Source organism: Rhinatrema bivittatum, chromosome 5 (assembly GCF_901001135.1).
Source record: "Rhinatrema bivittatum chromosome 5, aRhiBiv1.1, whole genome shotgun sequence".
Taxonomy (NCBI): domain Eukaryota; kingdom Metazoa; phylum Chordata; class Amphibia; order Gymnophiona; family Rhinatrematidae; genus Rhinatrema; species Rhinatrema bivittatum.
In genome coordinates this window covers 120,741,490-120,761,662 of record NC_042619.1, presented here as the reverse complement: position 1 = coordinate 120,761,662, position 20,173 = coordinate 120,741,490, and the positions used below count along the sequence as shown (strand labels likewise).

The following is a 20,173-nucleotide window of genomic DNA, read 5'->3' as shown; positions in this document are numbered from 1 at the left end:
CCGGCAACCAAGGAACCGTAGACTCATCCCATTTACTGGCCAGTTTCTCCAACTCACTCTCAAACAAGAGCGAGCCTTTTAAAGGACATCTTGGTAAGATTGGCTTTGGAGGCTGCGTCAGCCGACCAATTTCGCAACCACAGTTGATGCCTGGCCTCTTATCACCGAAGCTACTCCTCTGGCCGAGGTCCAGCACAAATCACAGCCTGCGTCTGCTAAAAAGGTGGTAGTAGGTTCCATAACCTCTCTGGAATTCCCTCCAGACTCATCAACCTCCTGAGAGAGAAGCAGACAAGATCTCAGTTCTGGGGCAAAACAGGAGGCAATCTGTAAATTCATCGCCACCGCCTCAAAGGGTTGCTTAAGAATAGCCTCAATTCTTCTATAATGCACATCCTTCAAGGCTGCTCCTCCCTCTATTAGAATAGTCATCCGCTTAGAAACGGCACATACCAGAGCATCCACTTTGGGAAAACATAAACACACTCTCTCACAGCCGGATCCAAGGGGTAAAGGCCTTCCAGTGTTTGACCCCCTTTAAAATTTGCCTCTGGGGTGTCCCATTCCAGATCAATCCATTCCTAAATGGCATCTATCACAGGGAAAAAAAAACCCAACAGGCTCCAACATACCATCCGAACTAGGGACACCCAGCTGTTTCAAGGTCTGGGAAATCAGAGCCGGCAGTTCATCTCTACGAAAGAAGCGCAACATGGTTCAATACGGTTCTAGCCTGAGGAATTTCCCCATCTTCCAGGCAGGGCCGGTGCAAGGGGATTTGGCGCCCTAGGCGAGCCTTCTCCCTTGCACCCAACCCCCCCCTCCCCCCCCCCCCCCCGGTTGCGCCGCCACCCCCTGGTCTTGGCCCCGACTCCTACCTCATTCTCAATCACGCCCGCTGACTGTGTGGTTTTCCGGTCACAAGCAGGTTGGGCACTGCTTGCGGCCCGCCAAATCTCCACTCCTCTTTGCCACCGCTTGCGGCCCCATATGACTCGCACCCAGTGGCTTACCAAGGGTCTCCGGCACCCGGGGGCCAATCCATTTGTGTGCCTCTCCAGCATCCCCTCCATAATCCTTCTTGTACTAATGCTTAAGGTCACAGAAAATCTGTGGTGTCTCTAGACAGAAGAATTTGGGGGGGGGGGGAGCCAAAATTATATTTCTTCATCACACCTACCTCTATAGCATGGATCCTGCTTTAAAATTGGTTATAAAAAAAAGTATTAATAAAAAAAAGTATTAATAAAAAAGTCCAAAGGGTCTTCTGTGTAATTTAAAAAAGCTGGCCAGTTTCACACTATAAAATTATTTGATAGCCTCATTCAACTAATTCTATATGGCTATGAGAGTGAAGTCTGGAATATATAGGAAGGGACAGAATGTCAATATAAATCCTGCACCCCCAGTTCTGTAACTCTGTGCATCCACTGAAATTCCCCCAAACAATGGAGCTTGGATGTTTCCCTTACAGCTCATCATACTAAAAGATATTTTCAAATTCTGGTGTCACTTCACAGTAACAGCAGCACAAACACCTACCACTGCCAGACACATTGTGAACTAACACAAAACCCCACAGAAAAGACACTCAAAATCTATACTGCAATCCCATCGTAACATAACAGTAATAACACCAAGGACTCAAACAACAATAACCCTACCTGTGAATAAGCAAGGGTAAATATTACACTGAGTCCTAGAATACCAATACACCACCTACTGAGGAAACAAAACAAACCCAATTGCAATAGATCCCTATACAGACACTACATGCTAGCAGAATCTCTCATCATGGTCATACACACAGAGCACAGACAGACCCTCACCAAATACAGAATACAAAATAAAGGAGCACAAATTAGAAAAAAAAATGGAAACCCCAAGAAGCCAGACTCTGTGTATTAACAATGGAAAAACAGAACCACCATTTCTCATAAAACAATAAAATCAAGAAACATAAAGCATCAGTTATAATAGTAAAACCATACTAATAAAATAATATTTTAAAACTACTGATAAATTGAATTTCTATTAATTAAAATCATATACATTTTTTACAATTTCCCAAACAACAATAAAGTATTTCAAAACAGCACATATATCAAATAACACACAATAAGTAAAACTAATAAGGATTTAAAAAGCCCCTGCTGTCCATACATGGGAGCTCTTGATTTCCAGTCACCCTGATATTGTCGAGGATTAGGAGGTAATCATCTCTCTCACACATACTCACATGTCCATTCTCTCTCATACATACTCTGTCACATACATACACATTCATGCTCTTATACCCAACCATAGCCTCTCGCTCTCACAGACACTACCACACTCTCAGGCTGTAAGACACTCTCTCCCCCCCCCCTCCCCCCACACACACTCTTAGTCCCCTGGATTTTCTCATACACACTCATGCTCTCACTCTGACTGGCTCCCTCACATACACACACACCCAGGCAAGCTCCCAATCATTCTCACACTGAACCCCAGGCAGGCTCCCATTCATTTTCACACCACTCCCTCCCCATCCCCCAGGCATGCATACATTCATTCTCACACACACAGATCCCCAGGCAGGCACCAATTTATTCTCACAGACACACATACACCACACACAGGCAGGCACCTATTCTCACACATACAAACCCCAGGAAGACACTCATTCATTCTCATACACAGACACACCCTCAGGCAGGCACCCATGCATTCACACACATACACCCCCAGGCAGACTCCCATTCATACACATGCACACACTAAAGGCAGAGACCCCCTCTCTTTCTTTTGCCAGCAACCTCAGAGCCTTTCTCATTCCTCTGCTGCCACTGTCACTGCTGCCGCGTGGCTATTGGGGAGGTGCTGATTGCTGCTACTGGCATTGAAGCTCATTCTGCTGCCTCCTCTGTGCAGGCCCTGTGGGCTTCCAGTTCCTCCATGCTGATCTCGTACATTGTGAGATCCGCATAGAGAAAGTGCTACTCTTACACATTCCCAAAGATTACATGTGCCAATCAGTAAAAAAGTAATTTATTTTTTTTTACATTTGCTGTCTGATCTTAGTTTTCTAATGGGTTTGTCACAGGTTTTTTTTTTTTCCACCTTCCCTTTCTTATTTTTTTGCCAATTCCTCTTATGTTGTCTTTTTTTCTATTTCTTTTCTCTCCATCTGTCATCTTCCCTCAAACACACAGTCAGGTTCTCATTCTCACATTCTCTCTCTCTCTCACACACACTCTCAATCTCACATGCTCTCTCTCATACAATCATTCATACACACAGTCTCTCACTGGCACATGCTGTCTGAGTCTCACACACTCAGGCTCTCTCTCACTCCCACATGTTGACTTGCTCAAGCACACGCTCTCACTGTCACATGCTGTCTCTGCAAACATTCAGGTCTTCACTCCCACACACAGTCTCTCAACTCTCACACACAATCTCTCAACTCATCTCATACACGCACACATACACACTCTACAGGCTCTCAGCCTCTCTCTCACCTCTGGGCCTCTTCTCACAGGATAGGCTCTGCAGCGGCCCTGGTCTTCTTGGGCCGCGCTGCTCCTCTTCTGCACGTGGCTGATGCGCCTCCTCCTTCCTGCCCGCGCGGCTCCGGCAACGTTTTTCTTCCGGGGTTGCGTGGGCAGGAAGGAGGAGGAGCACCTGCAGTGGCTGATGCTCCTCTTCCTTCTGGGGCCGTGCAGGCAGGAAGGAGGAACACCTGCACGTTTAGACGTGACCTTTTTCTTCGGGCCGTGGTGACGTGAGCTCCACCACGGCCCTGCTGATCTTCTTGCTGTGTGTATCCGGCACACAGCACAGCAGTTGTTCACAGCTCATCCGCCAGTGGGATGAGGTCCACCGGTGGCCATCGGCGGCTCGGCGCCACCTAATGCTCGGCACCCTAGGCGATCGCCTAGTTCGCCTAGTGCTTCCACTGGCCCTGCTTCCAGGGAATTAGGATTAACCTCATCATCAGTGCCTTCCGGATTCCTGTCAGGAAAGAACGCAGGGAGCCGAGGTGAGCCCCGGCGCGTAAGCATAAGACTGGCAGAGGGAGGAGCCACCGGCTTAGGGTCCAACCAGACAGAAATGGGGGAAGCGGAGGACTGCTTCTGAAGAAAGGCTTATAAGCCTTGAAAAAATTCCACCCAAGAGAAAGCAACCAGGCCCAGAAGGAACTGGAGTTGGTCCCACAGAACTGCCCTTGCCAGCAAAGGAGCCCATCAAGAGAGAATCAAGATCTGGTGTCCACCCAGCCAAAGCCGGGACCAACTCATCATCAGAATGGGAGGAGCCCGGCATAGGAAAATCCAAGTAAGACAACTCTCCCTGAGCGTCTGAACAGTGACGATACATGTTAGAAGCCAGGTCAGGCTGAGAAGCCCTAATGTGACAGGCAAACAAATAGGAAGACATTTAGGCTTCTTGCTTACTGGGTGCTGCATCGGCAGGGTTCACGCTTAAAAAAGAAGTGCGCCCAAAAATAAGTGCCTAGAAGAAAACTCAGTCAAGCGCGCACACAACTTGTGCGCCCAGTGAAGCACATAAAAAGTTTGTACGCATAAAAAACTCGCTCAAAAACTAAACGCACAAAAAATGTTACTTACGTTTACAGGGAAAGCAAATCATAAAGGCTGCTCCAATAGAAGCAACTTCCTGCCTCTTACCAGAAATAATTTGCGGAGCTGTTGTGTAATTATATAAAAATCAGAAAATACGGATATTTTATGGCCAAGAAAGCCACTTTCCTTAAACTGGAAAAACATTTTAAGGTCCAGTTTCTATCCCGTTCTAATGGAAACGTGAGAGGGTGGACCTGGAGATAATTTTAGATTGAGAGTCTTGAAGGAACTTTGGTTCTATCTGCTGAGCCCTCATTACTTGCTATTCATCCTTTCATATTGTCATCACATTGCCCAAAGGATAGGTAGAACACCCTGGTTGCGTTGGGAGTAAAGTGGGGGTAACAGATTCCGCTGGTACCTTCAGAATCTCAAGGTTTAAACCTTCTGAGCATATCCTTGGCTAACATAAATGGGGATCTTGGAAAGTTCAAAAATTGAAGATTCTGCTTCCTTGATTGGTTTTCTAGCACTTCTGTCTTATGGTGGATCAGAGTTTTATCTTTAATCAAGGCTGAATCATTGGCTTATAGAACTTGACCCCTCCCACAGCCTGGGCCTTTGAATTCATTTGGGCCTCATTCAAAATCCCCAATACAGTCTATTTTCTTTGTTAAAGCTTCCTCCATGGTTACAGTGGCTGTTCATAGGGACTGAAATGCCACGACTGGAGTTCTAGCCTGCAGAGGGTTGGACATTTATTTATTTATTTAATGAGTTTTATATACCTTCATTCGGAATCGTCAAAATAACGCCGTCATAACAGTTTACAAAATACAAGGTTACAGGTATAAGGGGGGTTAAATAGGGTTTCCAAAGGTACAAACTGTTATTAAGCATAGGGGGTATCACATGTAAGGAATTTGGTATCCCACGAGGATCTGTGTTGTCACCACTTGTGTTTAACATCTATGTGATTCCTGTAGTGGAGGTGGTCCAGAAGAATGGAGTAGCAGTGGTTTTCCGTAGGAAAATAATCAGCAGAACCAGGGGTCACGATTTGAGGCTCCAGGGAGGAAGATTCAGAACCAATGTCAGGAAGTATTTCTTCACGGAGAGGGTGGTGGATGCCTGGAATGCCCTTCCGGAGGAAGTGGTGAAGACCAGAACTGTGAAAGACTTCAAAGGGGCGTGGGATAAACACTGCGGATCCATAAAGTCAAGAGGCCACCAATGAAGAGTGGGTGACTCGCCAGAATGATGGCTATTGACACAATACCCTTACTAAATAAACATACACATGCTTACTGTGACTCCTACATCGCTCTAAGCTTCAACAGCAAGAGGTAATGGAAAAAAGGATTTGCACTCATAAAGAGGGGAGTAGCTGGCTTGTTACGGCGGTTACTACCCCAAACCAAATATGCCTGATACTTCACTTTCAATGCATATACAGCATAGCTCTCTGCTTCAATGACAGGGGAGAAGAATAACTGATACTTCACACATCCAGCAGAGCTCTCTGCTACAACGGCAAAGGAGAAGAAAAAGGGTTCGCACTCAAAACGCGGGGAGTAGCTGGCTTGTTACGGCGGTTACTACCCCAAACCAAATGTGCCTGATACTTCACTTTCCATGCATATCCAGCATGGTTCTCTCCTGCATCGGCATGGGAGAAAGACTGATACATCACGCATTTCCAGCATAGCTCTCTGCTTCAAGATGGAGAAGGTACAGAGAAGGGCAACCAAAATGATAAAGGGGATGGAACAGCTCCTCTATGAGGAAAGGCTGAAGAGGTTAGGGCTGTTCAGCTTGGAGAAGAGACGGCTGAGGGGGGATATGATAGAGGTCTTTAAGATCACGAGAGGTCTTGAACAAGTAGATGTGACTCGGTTATTTACACTTTCGAATAATAGAAGGACTAGGGGGCATTCCATGAAGTTAGCAAGTAGCACATTTAAGACTAATCGGAGAAAATTCTTTTTCACTCAACGCACAATAAAGCTCTGGAATTTGTTGCCAGAGGATGTGGTTAGTGCAGTTAGTGTAGCTGGGTTCAAAAAAGGTTTGGATAAGTACTTGGAGGAGAAGTCCATTAATGGCTATTAATCAATTATACTTAGGGAATAGCCACTGCTATTAATTGCATCAGTAGCATGGGTTCTTCTTAGTTTTTGGGTAATTGCCAGGTTCTTGTGGCCTGGTTTTGGCCTCTGTTGGAAACAGGATGCTGGGCTTGATGGACCCTTGGTTTGACCCAGCATGGCAATTTCTTATGTTCTTACTATCTGAGCATCTTGGAGCAGTTCGGTTTGTGCACTTAACAAGGCACAGTGTTGAACGCCTAAAAATTTGGGTGCACTATTGTCAGACGCCTGTTAGGGCATATTGACAATCTGATGGTGCCCATAGCAAAGAATCCTAAGCGCCTTGCCCTATGTGTTGCTTGTCATATTCGGGCATCTCAGCCCATTCCCTCTAACTTGTGTCACCACTGTTTGGAGGCTCAGATAGAATTGCCTCCTTTTGATTTTACTAAGCACAGTTCTTCCCAGCCTGGTGTGGGAATGGAAAAAGAGCTGCCAGAAGGGGTCGCTTGACTTTGGAGCTTCCCTAACTGGTTCATCAGTGGGGGAAGGTAGTTCTGTGGATACAGGACAGGTGCCCCCTGGTTTTGGCATGGATCCCTCTGCTTTTTCTTGAGTAGAGTATTTTCAAGGTCTGCAGTCTTTTCTTCAGGTATATTCCTCTGCCCTGGCCAATCTAAACAGATCAGGGTCGCAGGCAGGGAAATCCTGCACACCTGGTGCTGCTGGTAAGCATCGGGGTTCGCTTGGAGCCAGTCTTCCTGTTAGGGACCTAGATGGCACTGATGATGAAGCAGATTCTTGCGCCCTGGAGGAGGATGAAATTCTTCCGGAATTAGAATCATATAGAACAATGTTGCAGTTCTTTCATAGAGATGACTTACTGGCTCTGATTTCCTAGTCATTGAAGATGTTGGGAGTACCTGGGACTGAATCCATATCTGAGCCAAAGAAAAATCCCATTATGATTTTTTTGTGTAAAGCCTCATGTTTCTTCCTTATTATGGAGGCCAGTTGAGAATTAATTGATCTTGAGTGGGGTGCCCCGGAAGCTCATTTTAAAGGGGGATGAGTCTTGGAAGGATTGTATCCCCTGGATTGAGTTGCGTGAAAGCATTTTCATTTTCTGAAGGTGGATACGCTTGTATGTGCAGTTACCAAGTGGATGACTATCCCCGTAGAAGGGGGAGCAGCTTTGAAGGATCCACAGGATAGGAGAATTGAGGCAATGGCAATGAATTTGCAGATAGCTTTCTGTTGTTCCGTGGTGACTCACTCTTGTTTATTGCTCTCTCAGGAGATTGATGAATCTGGTATGACTCCAGGGCAGTGATGGAACTGCAGCTGCCTTTTTGGCAGACGCAGGCTGCGATTTGGTCCGCACTTCGGCCAGAGGGGTGGCTTTGGTAATACTTAGCTTTGGCAGAGAAATTGGTTGGCCGATACAACCTCAAAATCTAACCTTACAAATTTGCTGTTTAAAGGCTTGCTCTTGTTTGGGAGCGAGCTGGAGAAAATAGCTAATAATTGGGATGAGTCTCCAGTTCCTCGATTACCACAGGATAAAAGACAGGCACCATGATCCTTCGCTCACTGTAATCCGCATTTTGGCGGGTTCAACAGCTCTTAGTCCGGGACCCTCTCCGTTAAAAAAAAATCTGTGTATTTAAGCTACTTTATGTCTAGCTATACTTCAGTTTTACTCCCTATCTTACTTAAGCTATGTCATGCAATTATGTAAGCTATGTCATGCAATTATGTTAGTTTATTGAAATTCTGGTAATTTAAGGACGGACCTTGGTTCACTTGTGACTTTTACGGCTGGGCCCTGTTAATTGACTTTATTGCATTCAAATGCTAATTGCTCAACGCTTCAACCTAGGATCCTCTCTGTTCTCAAATCTGATATTACTTATAAAGATTTGATAATCCCCTTGCTACAGTTATTCACACCCCTCGTTCCTTGTATCGCACTGCGCAAATTTTGCAGTTCATTGCTTTCTTTGTTCAGTTCTCAATTCAGTTGTTAATTGTAAAGTTTATGACCCCCTTACCACTGTTTATTGTATCCCCTGTTCACTGTATCGCCCCCAAGCAAATTTTCTGTTACATTGTAAACCGATGCAATATGTATTTTATACAGGAACATCGGTATAGAAAAGTTACAAATAAATAAATAAATAATAAACATCCCTTCCCGACAGCTTCACTCCGCCTACCTTTCTTTCTTTGCACTTTCTCTCGCTATGGATGGACGCCTGGCTGCCGCGGCGTCTTCCTGCTGTCCTCTCTGGCATCCCCGAACCGGCTTGGGCGCTGCCTCCCTCCATGCTCCACTGGTACCTTAGGGCGTGCGTGCCACGCGGCCCTCATTCTTATTTCCTACTTGGCGCGAACCTCAGGGGCGGCCCCCTGTGTTGATGTCACGCTGCCCGGATATTTAAAGCCTACGATGTTTGCTAGCCTTTGAGTTAGCAAGGGGGTTATCTTACGGATGGGATTCACTCTCCGTACCTAGCTACTCTGCCTGTCCAATCTTCCATTGGACTCTTACACTAACGAGGTACCTGCTCCTCGGGGGCCTCACTTGCTTTCCAGGTTGCTATCAGGAAGCCGGTACTCGCTCCTTGAGGGCCCATGTTCCCTGACCTGCTGCCTGCTCCTACCTTCTCTTCTGCCTGGAAGGATTTGCTATCTTCAACACCAGTGAGTATTACCATCTTCACCTCAGAGCTGTTCCCTGGAACCAGGTACTCGCTCCTCGAGAGCCTCCCTCCTTTCCAGCCCTAGTGCCATCTCCTATGTGGAACCACTGTGTGAGTACATTACCTTCAAGCCTCTCAGCTCTTAGGGATCAGGTACTCGCTCTCGAGGGCCTGCTCTCCCTATCCTGGGGTTCTCCATACTGGGGCTTTGTGCATATTCCACCGTACTCATTATTCTCAGTTCTTTCCACTACAGCACTGCTACCAGAGGAGTTGCTGTTCCAGCACCTGAGGGATACTAGCCCAGCTGGGCTACTTCTGCTGCTCACTACTGCCACCTCTGGTGGCTTCATCACATTGTCTAATAAAAGATCAATCTCTGTGTTTGTGTGTCCTGCGCTGAGCCTGACCTTGGCCCCTCACGGGACTTCCCCCTGTGGGCATGGTCAGCTGCCACAGTGTCCAAGGGTCCACCCAAACCTCACTAATTATAACACAGCATGAGTGGTCATACTAGGGAGTTCAGACATTTTCAACCTTACAGAGAAGGGGCTTTTCAAGTACTCGACCTTTGGGTAGATCTCAGGCCTTTCGTCCCAGGCAGCCAAGACAGAGCACAGGCTCAGGTAGTGGAGCCTCCTAGTGAAGGTGTGCCAACCCACCTCTGGGAACAGGAGATTTGAGGTCACCTCTCTTTTTTTAATGGAGGTGGGCCAAGGTCACATCAGACCAGTGGGATTTGGAGATAAGAGGTGGCTATACACTGGAGTTCTACAGTGTTCCTCGGACTTATTCATGGTATCTCCCTGCAACTTTCCGCAGAAGAGACAGTCAATGGAGTGTATGTTAGGACTCCTCAGCCTGCGAGCTGTGGTTCCAGTGCCCACTTCTCAAGAAAATATGGGCCAATATTCCATTTATTTCATTGATCCCAAGAAGGAGGGCTTTTTTTGTCCCATCCTGGATCTTAAAGGGGTCAACCGTCATTTGTGTGTGACTCGTTTTCGCAAGGAAACCTTGTGTTCAGTGATAATGATAGTATAGTCGGGAGTTCTTGACTTCTCTGGATCTGTCCAAGGTGGACCGGCATATTTCATCTGGCTAGAGTATCAATGATTTCTGCGTTTCGCGGTTTTGGGGTGTCATCAGTTCAAGCGCTACCTTATGCTTTGGCCACCGCACCCAGAACTTTTTCTAAGGTTATGGTGGTGATGGCGGCAGAGTTGAGAAGAAATGGGATCCAGGGGTGGAGTCAAGATAGCGACTTGAGCGGCTGCACTGCATTTACTGCTCCGGCAATTTTTCACTGAAGGAAATTTCTAACTGATCTAAAATGCCTCCGAAGCATAAAGGAAGAGTAAGGACATACCACTCAACTCCTATTCTTCCTCCGGGACAGAAAACGATCTTGCAGTGTGTCGTTAAACTGGTAGTTTTGGAACTGAGTGATCCAGGTATCGGGACACAGAAAGGAGAATGTAACCCTCCCTCGGAAGAACGTCTACCTCCGGCTGCACGCGTGACCTCAACTCCGTGCCTGGGCAGGAGCTCCAAGGAAGGACTCAAGCTACTCAGGAGGAGGAGGGCTGTGTTGGTGGAGGATTCCGTGCAGTCCTTCATGAAGAACGGAGAAGACACCTCCGGAGCTTTTGAACTGGATAGTGGTGAAGACCAGACAAGAAGAGGAGGTGAGAGGTTCCGATCCACTTTCTACTCCCAGAGGAAATTTAGTTCCTCAGAAACCAGAGGTAGTTACTATAGATTCGTTATGGAATCTGACATCAGCTATGGCAAAGTCTTTTGTGGACTGATCAATGAAAATAAACTTTTTGTCGCAACAGATAGATACAATGAATAAGAACTATGAGTTATATAAGCAGGAAACTTCAGGAAAACTTCAAAATATAGAAAGTGATCTTCAACAAGTGAAAGTAGTACAATCTACTATTATACAGGATTGTGGGGCTATTAATAGAAACATCGAAAACGCATTGAGGCATTTGAATTTGAGAATATTAAACTTTCCCAGGGTAGTTGGAGAAATTCCTCGAATAACTATAAAACGTTATTTCCTTGGAGTTTTAGAAATTACCCCAGAGCAGGCTCCACCCCTGGATAAAGTTTATTTTTTACCCATTCGAAAAAATCAACAAATGCCAGTTGTCCCCAATGATTTAGAAGATCTAATTGATTTTCTTGAGTCATCAAGCTACGAAATAGCTGAAAGAACAACTTTGCTGATATTTTTTAATGAGAAAGACCTGGGAGATATCATGCAATCATATTTTAAGAAAACCAATGTGGAGTTTATGGGATCACGAATTAGAATTTTTCCTGATTTAACAAAGGCGACACAGTTGAAAAGAAAAAGTTTTCTAGCTTTACGCCAGGAGACACTGGAAGTGGGAGCGTCCTTTTTTTCTAAGGTTCCCATGCAAATGTGTTATAAAGTATAATAGAGACAACTATGTATTTTTTCAACCTGAGCAGCTAAAAAGCTTTGTCGAGGATAAAAAAAGTTTTACTGCAAGTTAGCAGTAGTTAATGAAGTCCATTATGGAAGTAACAAAGGTTTATAAGTGGCATGTTTTGAAAGTTGTTTCCTTTGTGAATCTTCTTAAATTTGCATGTACACCACCCCCAACTTTTAGGGTCTAATGGGTAGTTAAAATAGAAGGATATTTCTTTAAAATGATTTTCATACCGTATTGGTTACATTATTATTTTTGATTTAATCATACCATGTTTCATAGCAAAGTGGATGCTTTGTATATTATTGAAAAATTAATAAAGATAAAATAAAAAAAAAAAAAGAGATCCAGGTACACCTGTACTTGGACGACTGGCTGATTCAGGAAGAGAGCCTCTGGGTCTCACGAAAGGTGATCTCCTTGTTGCAGGAGCTAGGCTGGGTTGTGAACCTGCCCAAATGCAATCTTCAGCCATAATAGTCGGTAAAGTATCTCAGTGTTCAGTTCGACATGAAACAGGGCAGGGTGTTCCTGCCAGAGGGTCTTTTTCATAAACTGATGGCACAGATATGTCTCTTGAAGAACACAAATACGACTGACAGTGTGGTCCTATCTACAGGTTCACGGACTGATGGCGGCAACCCTAGAGGTGGTGCTGTGGGCGAGTGCACATATGCTTCCTCTTCAGCGCACTCTGCTGTCTTCTTGGAGCTCACAGTCTCAAGACTGTTTGTTTGATTCAGCTCCACGTGTCTATGGAGGTCTGCACTCAACTGCAGTGGTAGTTAAAAGTGGATCATCTAAGAAAGAGGGTTTCCCTATGATCACCGGAGTGGCTAGTACTCATGATAGTTGCGAGCCTCCAGGGTTGGGGAGCTCACTGTCAGGAGCTGACAGCACAAGAGTGCCGGAGTGCAGAAGAGTCTCTCTCGAAAACCAATTGGCTGGAAGCCCATGTGGTCCGGTTGGCATGCTTGCAGTTCGGTGATAGATTGCAGGGTCGAGCTGTCTGGATAATGTCTGTCAGTGCAACGACAGTGGCTTACATCAGTGAACAGAGAGGAACCAAGAGCCAGCAAGTGTCGCACGAAATAGCCCAATGGAATGGGTAGAAGTGCATCTTCAGGAGATCTCAGCCTCGCACGTTGCAGGAAAAGACAATGTAAGAGCCAGCTTTCTCAGCAGACAAGAATCTGGATCCAGGAAAATGGGAATTGTCAAACTAGGCATTTCGGCTAATAGTGGATAGCTGGGGCCTTCCGTTTACGGCCTTGATAGACCTACTTTTCAGATTGTGAAAGTCCCTCGCTTCTTCAGTCGCAGGAGAGATACAAAGTCTTTGGGCATTGATGCCCTCATGCTGGATTGGCCGGAGGACAAGCTGCTGTATGCCTTTCCCCTGTGGCAGCCCATGTTGGGCAGAATGATTCGGAACCAATGAGGGAGGCAACCATCTTAGATTTAATTCTTAGTGGAATGCAGGATTTGGTGAGAGAGGTAACTGTGGTGGGGTCACTTGTCAATAGCGATCATAACATGATAAAATTTAAGCCAATGACTGGAAGGGGGACAATATGTAAATCTACAGCTCTAACACTAAGGGGTAGATTTTAAAAGAAGCGCGATCAGCCTACTTTTGCTTGCGCATCAGACTCAAGCAAAAGTACGCTGGATTTTAGTAGATACGCGCGGAGCCGCGCGTATCCACTAAAATCCTGGATCGGCGCGCGCAAGGCTATCGATTTTGTATAGCCTGCGCGCGCCGAGCCGCGCTGCCTCCCCCCGTTCCCTCCAAGGCCGCTCCGAAATCGGAGCGGCCTCGGAGGGAACTTTCCTTTGCCCTCCCCTCACCTTACCCTCCCTTCCCCTACCTAACCCACCCACCCGGCCCTGTCTACACCCCCCCCCTTACCTTTGTCGGGGGATTTACGCCTCCCGGAGGGAGACGTAAATCCCCGCGCGCCAGCGGGCCTGCTGCGCGCCGGGCCGCGACCTGGGGGCGGGTACGGAGGGCGCGGCCACGCCCCCGTACCCGCCCCCAAAACGCTGCCGACACGCCCCCGGAACGCCACGATGACCGGGCCCGCCCCCCGACACGCCCCCCTCCGAGAACCCCGGGACTTACGCGAGTCCCGGGGCTCTGCGCGCGCCGGGAGGCCTATGTAAAATAGGCTTCCCGGCGCGCAGGGCCCTGCTCGCGTAAATCCGCCCGGTTTTGGGCGGATTTACGCGAGCAGGGCTCTGAAAATCCGCCCCTAAATTTTTAAAAGGGAAACTTTGATAAAATGAGGAAAATAGTTAGAAAAAAAATGAAAGGTGCAGTTGCAAAGGTTAAAAGTGTACAACATGTGTGGACATTGTTTAAAAATACAATCTTAGATGTGCAGTCCAGATGTATTCCATGCATTAAGAAAGTGGAAGGAAGGTAAAATGATTACTGGCATGGTTAAAAGGTGAGGTGAAAGAGGCTATTTTAACCAAAAAAAATACTTCAAAAATTGGAAGAAGGATCCCTCTGAAGAAAATAGGAAAAAGCATAAGCATTGTCAAGTTAAGTGTAAAAACTTGTTAAGGCAGGCTAAGAGAGAATTTGAAATGAAGTTGACCGTAGAGGAAAATATTCATAATAAAAAAACTTTTAAAAATATATCCAAAACAAGAAAGCTGTGAGGGAGTCGGTTGGACTGTTAGATGACTGGGGCATTAAAGAGTCTCTTAGGGAAGATAAGGCCATTGCAGAAAGACTATAAATGAATTATTTGCTTCTGTGTTTACTAATGAGAATGATGGGGAGATACAGGTTCCAGAGATGGTTTTCAAGGGTGAGAAGTCAGATGAATTGAACTGTGAACCTCGAAGATGTAGTAGACCAGATTTGACAAAGAGTAGCAAATCACCTGGACCGGATGTTATGCACCCCAGGGTTCTGAAGGAACTCAAAAATGAAATTTCAGATCTATTTTTTTAAATTTATAACTATCATTAAAATTATCCACTGTACCTGAAGACTGGAGGATGGTCAATATAATCCCAATATTTAAAAAGGACTCAGGGGTAATCCGGAAAACTATGGACCAATAAGCCTGACTTCAGAGCCCAGGAAAGATAGTGGAAACTATTTTAAAGATCAAAATCACAGAGCATATAGAAAGACATGGTTTAATGGAACACAGTTAGCATGGATTTACCCAAGGGAAATTGTCTTGCCTCAGAAATCTCCTACATTTTTTTGAAGGGGTGAATTAAAATGTGGACAAAGGTATACTTGTAGATGTGGTGTCTTTGGATTTTCAGAAGGCGTTCAACAAATTCCCGCATGAGAGGCTTCTAAGAAAACAAAAAAGTCATGGGATAGGAGGTGGTGTCCTTTCGTGGAATATAAACTGGTTAAAAGACAGGAAACAGAGTAGGATTAAATGGTCAATGTTCTCAGTGGAAAAGAGTAAATATTGGAGTACCTCAGGGATCTGTACTTTGACTAGTGCTTTTCAATCTATTTATAAATGATCTAGAAAGGAATGCGATGAGTGAGGTAATTAAATTTGCAGATGATACAAAATTATTCAGAGTAGTTAAATCACAAGCGGATTGTGATAAATTGCAGAAGGACCTTTTGAGACTGGAAGATTGGGCATCCAAATGGCAAATGAAATTTAACATGGAAATATGTGATGCATATAGGGAAAAATAGCCCATGTTCAAATTCAAAACTTGGGTCTTCGTGTGACTTCTCTGAATCCTATTTGCTATATTGAACATACCATCTGATGATGATCACTGGTGTTCAGGTGAGCCCCTACCTAACATTAGTAACATTATCCCCATTAGTGAGCACTAAATTGGGTATTGTACTCTCCTTCATGGGTTTCATTACTATTTGTTTGAGCAGAGCCTCTTGAAGGGCATCCACTATCTCTCTACTTCTCATTGATTCTGCAAAAGGGATACTCCTATCCATATCCAGCAGATTAAAGTCTCCAATGAGCAACACTTCACCCTTCTTACCTACCTTTTGAATGTCTTCAATGAGATCTCTGCCCAGTTCTTCAGTTTGAGTCAGTGGCCTGTAGATCACACCATAAAAATGGAAGCACCATCTTCTTTTTTTAGGACGATCCATAATGCTTTTTCCCTACCCCTTGTTACTTGCAATTCAATTGCTTGGATATTCTTTTTGACATAAAGAGCTACTTCTCCCCCTATTCTTTCCTCTCTGTCCTTCATTAACAAGTTATAGCCTGGGATGGCCGTATCCCAGTCATGAGACTCAATGAACCAAATCTTAACAGCAGCAATGTCCATGTCTGCCTCCAACATTAGGACCTGCAGGTCTGGGATTTTTTTGCTCAGACTACAAGCATTTGGGGTCATAGCTTTCCAGTTGCTCTGTCTAGTCACCTTTTCTGCATTTTTGAACTGATTGATTTTGTTACTTTGTCTTCCCTCTTCCTGTTTTGATTGGGTTTTGCATGCCAATTTCACAGGCCACCTCCTACACCCTCGCTCTCTAGTTTTAATGCCTGATTAAGTGCAAAATTCAGATTCTACATTGTGTCCTCTTTCGTGCCATAGACAAAAGTGGGCTATCCTTATCATATAACCTTTTATTGCTTCATTCATGGCTCCAGCCTCCAATGTATCCGAAACCACTTTTCCTATTCCAGGTTTAGAGTCAGGACTTAAAATTACCTATTTTGCATAGCCTATCCTTTCCATGAACAGGTAATACATCTGAAAAGTCAATGGTCTTTGCCACGTATCTAATCTTTTGCCCTAATTTTGGAAATCTTTCTGTACATTATGGACACCATTTCTAGCGAGGTCATTGGTCCCCAGATGGATGATAACATTGATATCAGAGTCCTTACTTTCTTCTGTAATTGCTTTGACCACCTGGTTTGCATTTCTATTAGCTGAGGAGGTGGAAGGCATTTAACTGTTGTGTCCCCATCTAAATAAGTTCCCAAATTAGTTCCTCTGGTGACTGAGTCTCCCAGCAGAAGAAACTTTCTTTTCTGACATTTGATCATGTTGAAGTGTTCCTGGGTGCATTGGGTGACTACTTCCTTTTAGACATCACTATATAGTCTATTAGTGGGGCATCCTCATTTTCCAGTGCAGAAAATGCATTATGTAAGGGTAACAATGGGGAGAGTGGTTGTCTCTTCACCACAGGCTTTAATCTGCTAGAGTCTACTGTAATCCAATTATTCCTGGGTTTCTGAATCTTGGATGTCTGACTTCTCTGTGGGAGTGGCGGCGGATACACAGGATGCATCAAAGTTGGGGAAACTGGTTGTTTTAGTCTCGTTCTACCAGAGCCCAGTGTAAACCATTTATGCCTGGATTTTTGAATCCCCTCTGGGAGACTGGAGAGTAATTCTGGATACTGGAAGGAAGGGGAGGTTATTTGAAACGTGGACATTTTATCTTTCAGGTGAATTAGCTCCTTATTCATGGCAGACAACTGAAGGTAAATTAGACAACCCTTAATTCTCCAAATGATAGGCCTTGGGACATAAGCACCACAATTGTTGCAGTGAATAAAGGATATTTTGCTGATAGTGACTAATAAATAAGTTCTGAGATTGGTATTCCAGTCCTATATGATTCACTTTTCCTAAGGCCTTGGAAGAACTATTTAAGAGGATAGTCATGTGTCTCCCTATATCTCCTCTCCTACCTTTGTTATATTTTAAACATTACTTAGAAGGGTTGGTTTGGTAGATAGACTTTTTCTTCCTCCATTTTAGTATTAGTATTACATTTTAGTTATATTGCTGTTTCTTTTCTAAACTACTGGTAATGCCACATAAAGTGAGAGATTTAAGGGTTTAAAGCTGTATAAATTTATTTTATTTATTACTTTGTATTTCTCTGTCGCCTTTCTAGTCCAGTTCAGTACTTTGTATTTCTCTGTTGCCTTTCTAGCCTATACTGTACATACTATAAGGTCAATAAAATAGGTAGTCAATTGCTTCTTGTGACATTTAAGAACACTGTGTTTTAGTCTTCTTTTTGATGTCACATGAATCACTTGCTGTCTCAATATTCTTATCTGTATTCCTTTTTGCCAGGAAGAGGCAACTCCATTCCTCGAGTGTCACCAACAGGTCTGGTTTTTTTAGGATACCCACAATGAATATGCATGAAATAAATTTGCATACAATAGAGGCAGTACATGGAAATATGTCATGCACATTCATTGTAGATATCCTGAAAACCAAACCTGTTGGCAGTAGTCAAGGACTAGAGTTATCTGTCCCTACCTTAAGCTATCATAAAACAATTAATTGTTGTTAAAGGTATTTTAATAAGACACTCAGTTAAAACTAAGCTTATTCTTCTATGTGCTATTGTGTTTTAATCTTTATGTTTCAGATATAAATTGGAAACAATGTTCTGACCTTATGTTGGTGCACAGACATTTTACGTAAAATGTTTACTTACAGTTGCTGACCAGCGTTGCATATTTGTTATCATGATGAAATGAATTCAGACTAAAGCATCATCTACCATAGACTGCCTCAGTGGAGACAAACACAGTGGTGGTTTTAGCTAATTATGCTAGTAGTACTGGAAAAGTTATTCTCATAATTATGTTGATATTTAAATTCCAGATGATCCAAAGGAGTTTTGGAGGAAGATGAAAGCTGATGGAAAACTTGACCTGATCTTTGAGCAAGTGCATAGTACTCTACTTTTTCTGCAAAAAAGGATAAAAAATGAAACTGCAACAATTCAAGGTATGAAATCTCTGTAATAAACAGAGCAGCTTGCCCATTAAATAACTTTTATGTTGACAGGTTGTGAATAAGGGCATATGTTTTCATAATTTATACATGAATGGTAGGGTTGCAAACTGCACCCAGGTCAACCAAACAGACCAATCCAGTTCTCATTTTGCCCCATTGCATACATGGAGTTGTAGTTCTGATTGTCCTCTTGATTTCCCTAAGAAAATTAGAACTACAAATCCATACGTGCAATGGGGCAAAACCAGGACTGGATTAGCCTGTTCAGTAGATCTGGGGTCAGTTGGCAACCTTAGCACTGAGTGGTAAGGATAAGATTTGAATCTTTATAAGAAATTATATATTATTCTTATAGATAAGTGATATTTTCTTAGTGTTCAGACAAGTGAATCCAAAACCAGTGGGTTATGCACCTCTACCAGCAGATGGAGACAGAGCAAAGCTGACATCACAGTATATATACACCTGCAGTGACATCCGCCCGCCAGTATTCTCCATCTCCAGGAGATGGTGGACATGCATGAAGGTGGTGCCTCCCTACTGGGGATTGCTTTAAGTTTTAGAAGGAGAAAGAAGAAGAAAATTTAATTTGCCCCGCTCTCCTGTGGTGATACCTTATGGTCCCTCCCTCAGTCGAGAATTCCTGAGGTGATATTCTTGGATCCCTTCTTCAGTTGAGTGCCTTGATCCGGTAGCTGGTTTTCAGCCGGTGTGGACTTAGCTGTAAAAAAGAAAAAAAAAACCAGCTGAAAAGCAGCGGGTGCAGGAAGCAGAGAGCGGCTGTGAAGGTATATGCCCTCTCCCCCCACAGCCGGAGATCGATTCTGAACTCAGCTGGGATGGGCTGAGCTCAGGTAAAGAGTAATAATAATCAAAAAAATAATATTATAATTGGAGAAGGAGGGGAGTTTTTGTAGAGATTCCTCTCTTCTCCGGTCTCAGTGCTCAATGCGCCCATCTGACATTTGTTCCTGCCTCAAGGAGAGCTTGGGGGACATGGGCAGTCCTGGCGGGTTGAACAGCCTTTTGGCAAGACCCTGCTGTCAGGCTTTGCTTGTACACCACGCAGTAGGCCGTGGTGTTTTTGTGCTTTTTTTGTTTGCCCAAGGCTGCCCTCTTCCATTTTGTCAGTTTGTCCTTTTATGACAGCTATGTGTCCCATTGTGTGCTTAGTTGTAGGCCTAGCTGGGCATCTGGTTGGATGCCTAGTTAGATGCATAGGAGTGCCTACCAGTGCACCCATGCATGCACTTTTTGCGTGCGCTATCTGAGCATCCTGGGGAGCTCAGTTTTGTGCATTTATCAAAGCACAGTGTTGAGTGCCTAATTTTTGGGCACCTAAATTTTGGCTGCACTATTGTCAAATGCCTGTTAGGGCATATTGGCAGACTGATGGTGCCCATAGTGAAGATGCCTAAGTGTCTTGGCCTGTGTGTTGGTTGTCATATTCAGGCATCCCAATCTGGCATTCCCTCTAACTGTTTGGAGGCTCAGGAAGAATTGCCTTTGTCTGATTTTACTAAGCTCTGCTCTTCTCAGCCTGGTGCGGGAATGGAAAAAGAGCTTCCAGAAGGGTCGCTTGAC

General features: G+C 44.5%; 1 protein-coding gene across 4 annotated transcripts in view; it reads left to right on the top strand.

Moving 5' to 3' along the window:
• The window catches only part of SETDB2 (SET domain bifurcated histone lysine methyltransferase 2), a 187,417-nt gene that overhangs the window by 45,722 nt on the left and 121,522 nt on the right, over positions 1-20,173 (top strand). For all 4 annotated transcript variants that reach the window (XM_029602852.1, XM_029602850.1, XM_029602853.1 and 1 more), the window contains exon 4: positions 18,455-18,580. In XM_029602852.1, the coding sequence (XP_029458712.1) occupies positions 18,455-18,580 (126 nt within the window). The remainder of the gene's footprint in view (positions 1-18,454; positions 18,581-20,173) is intronic.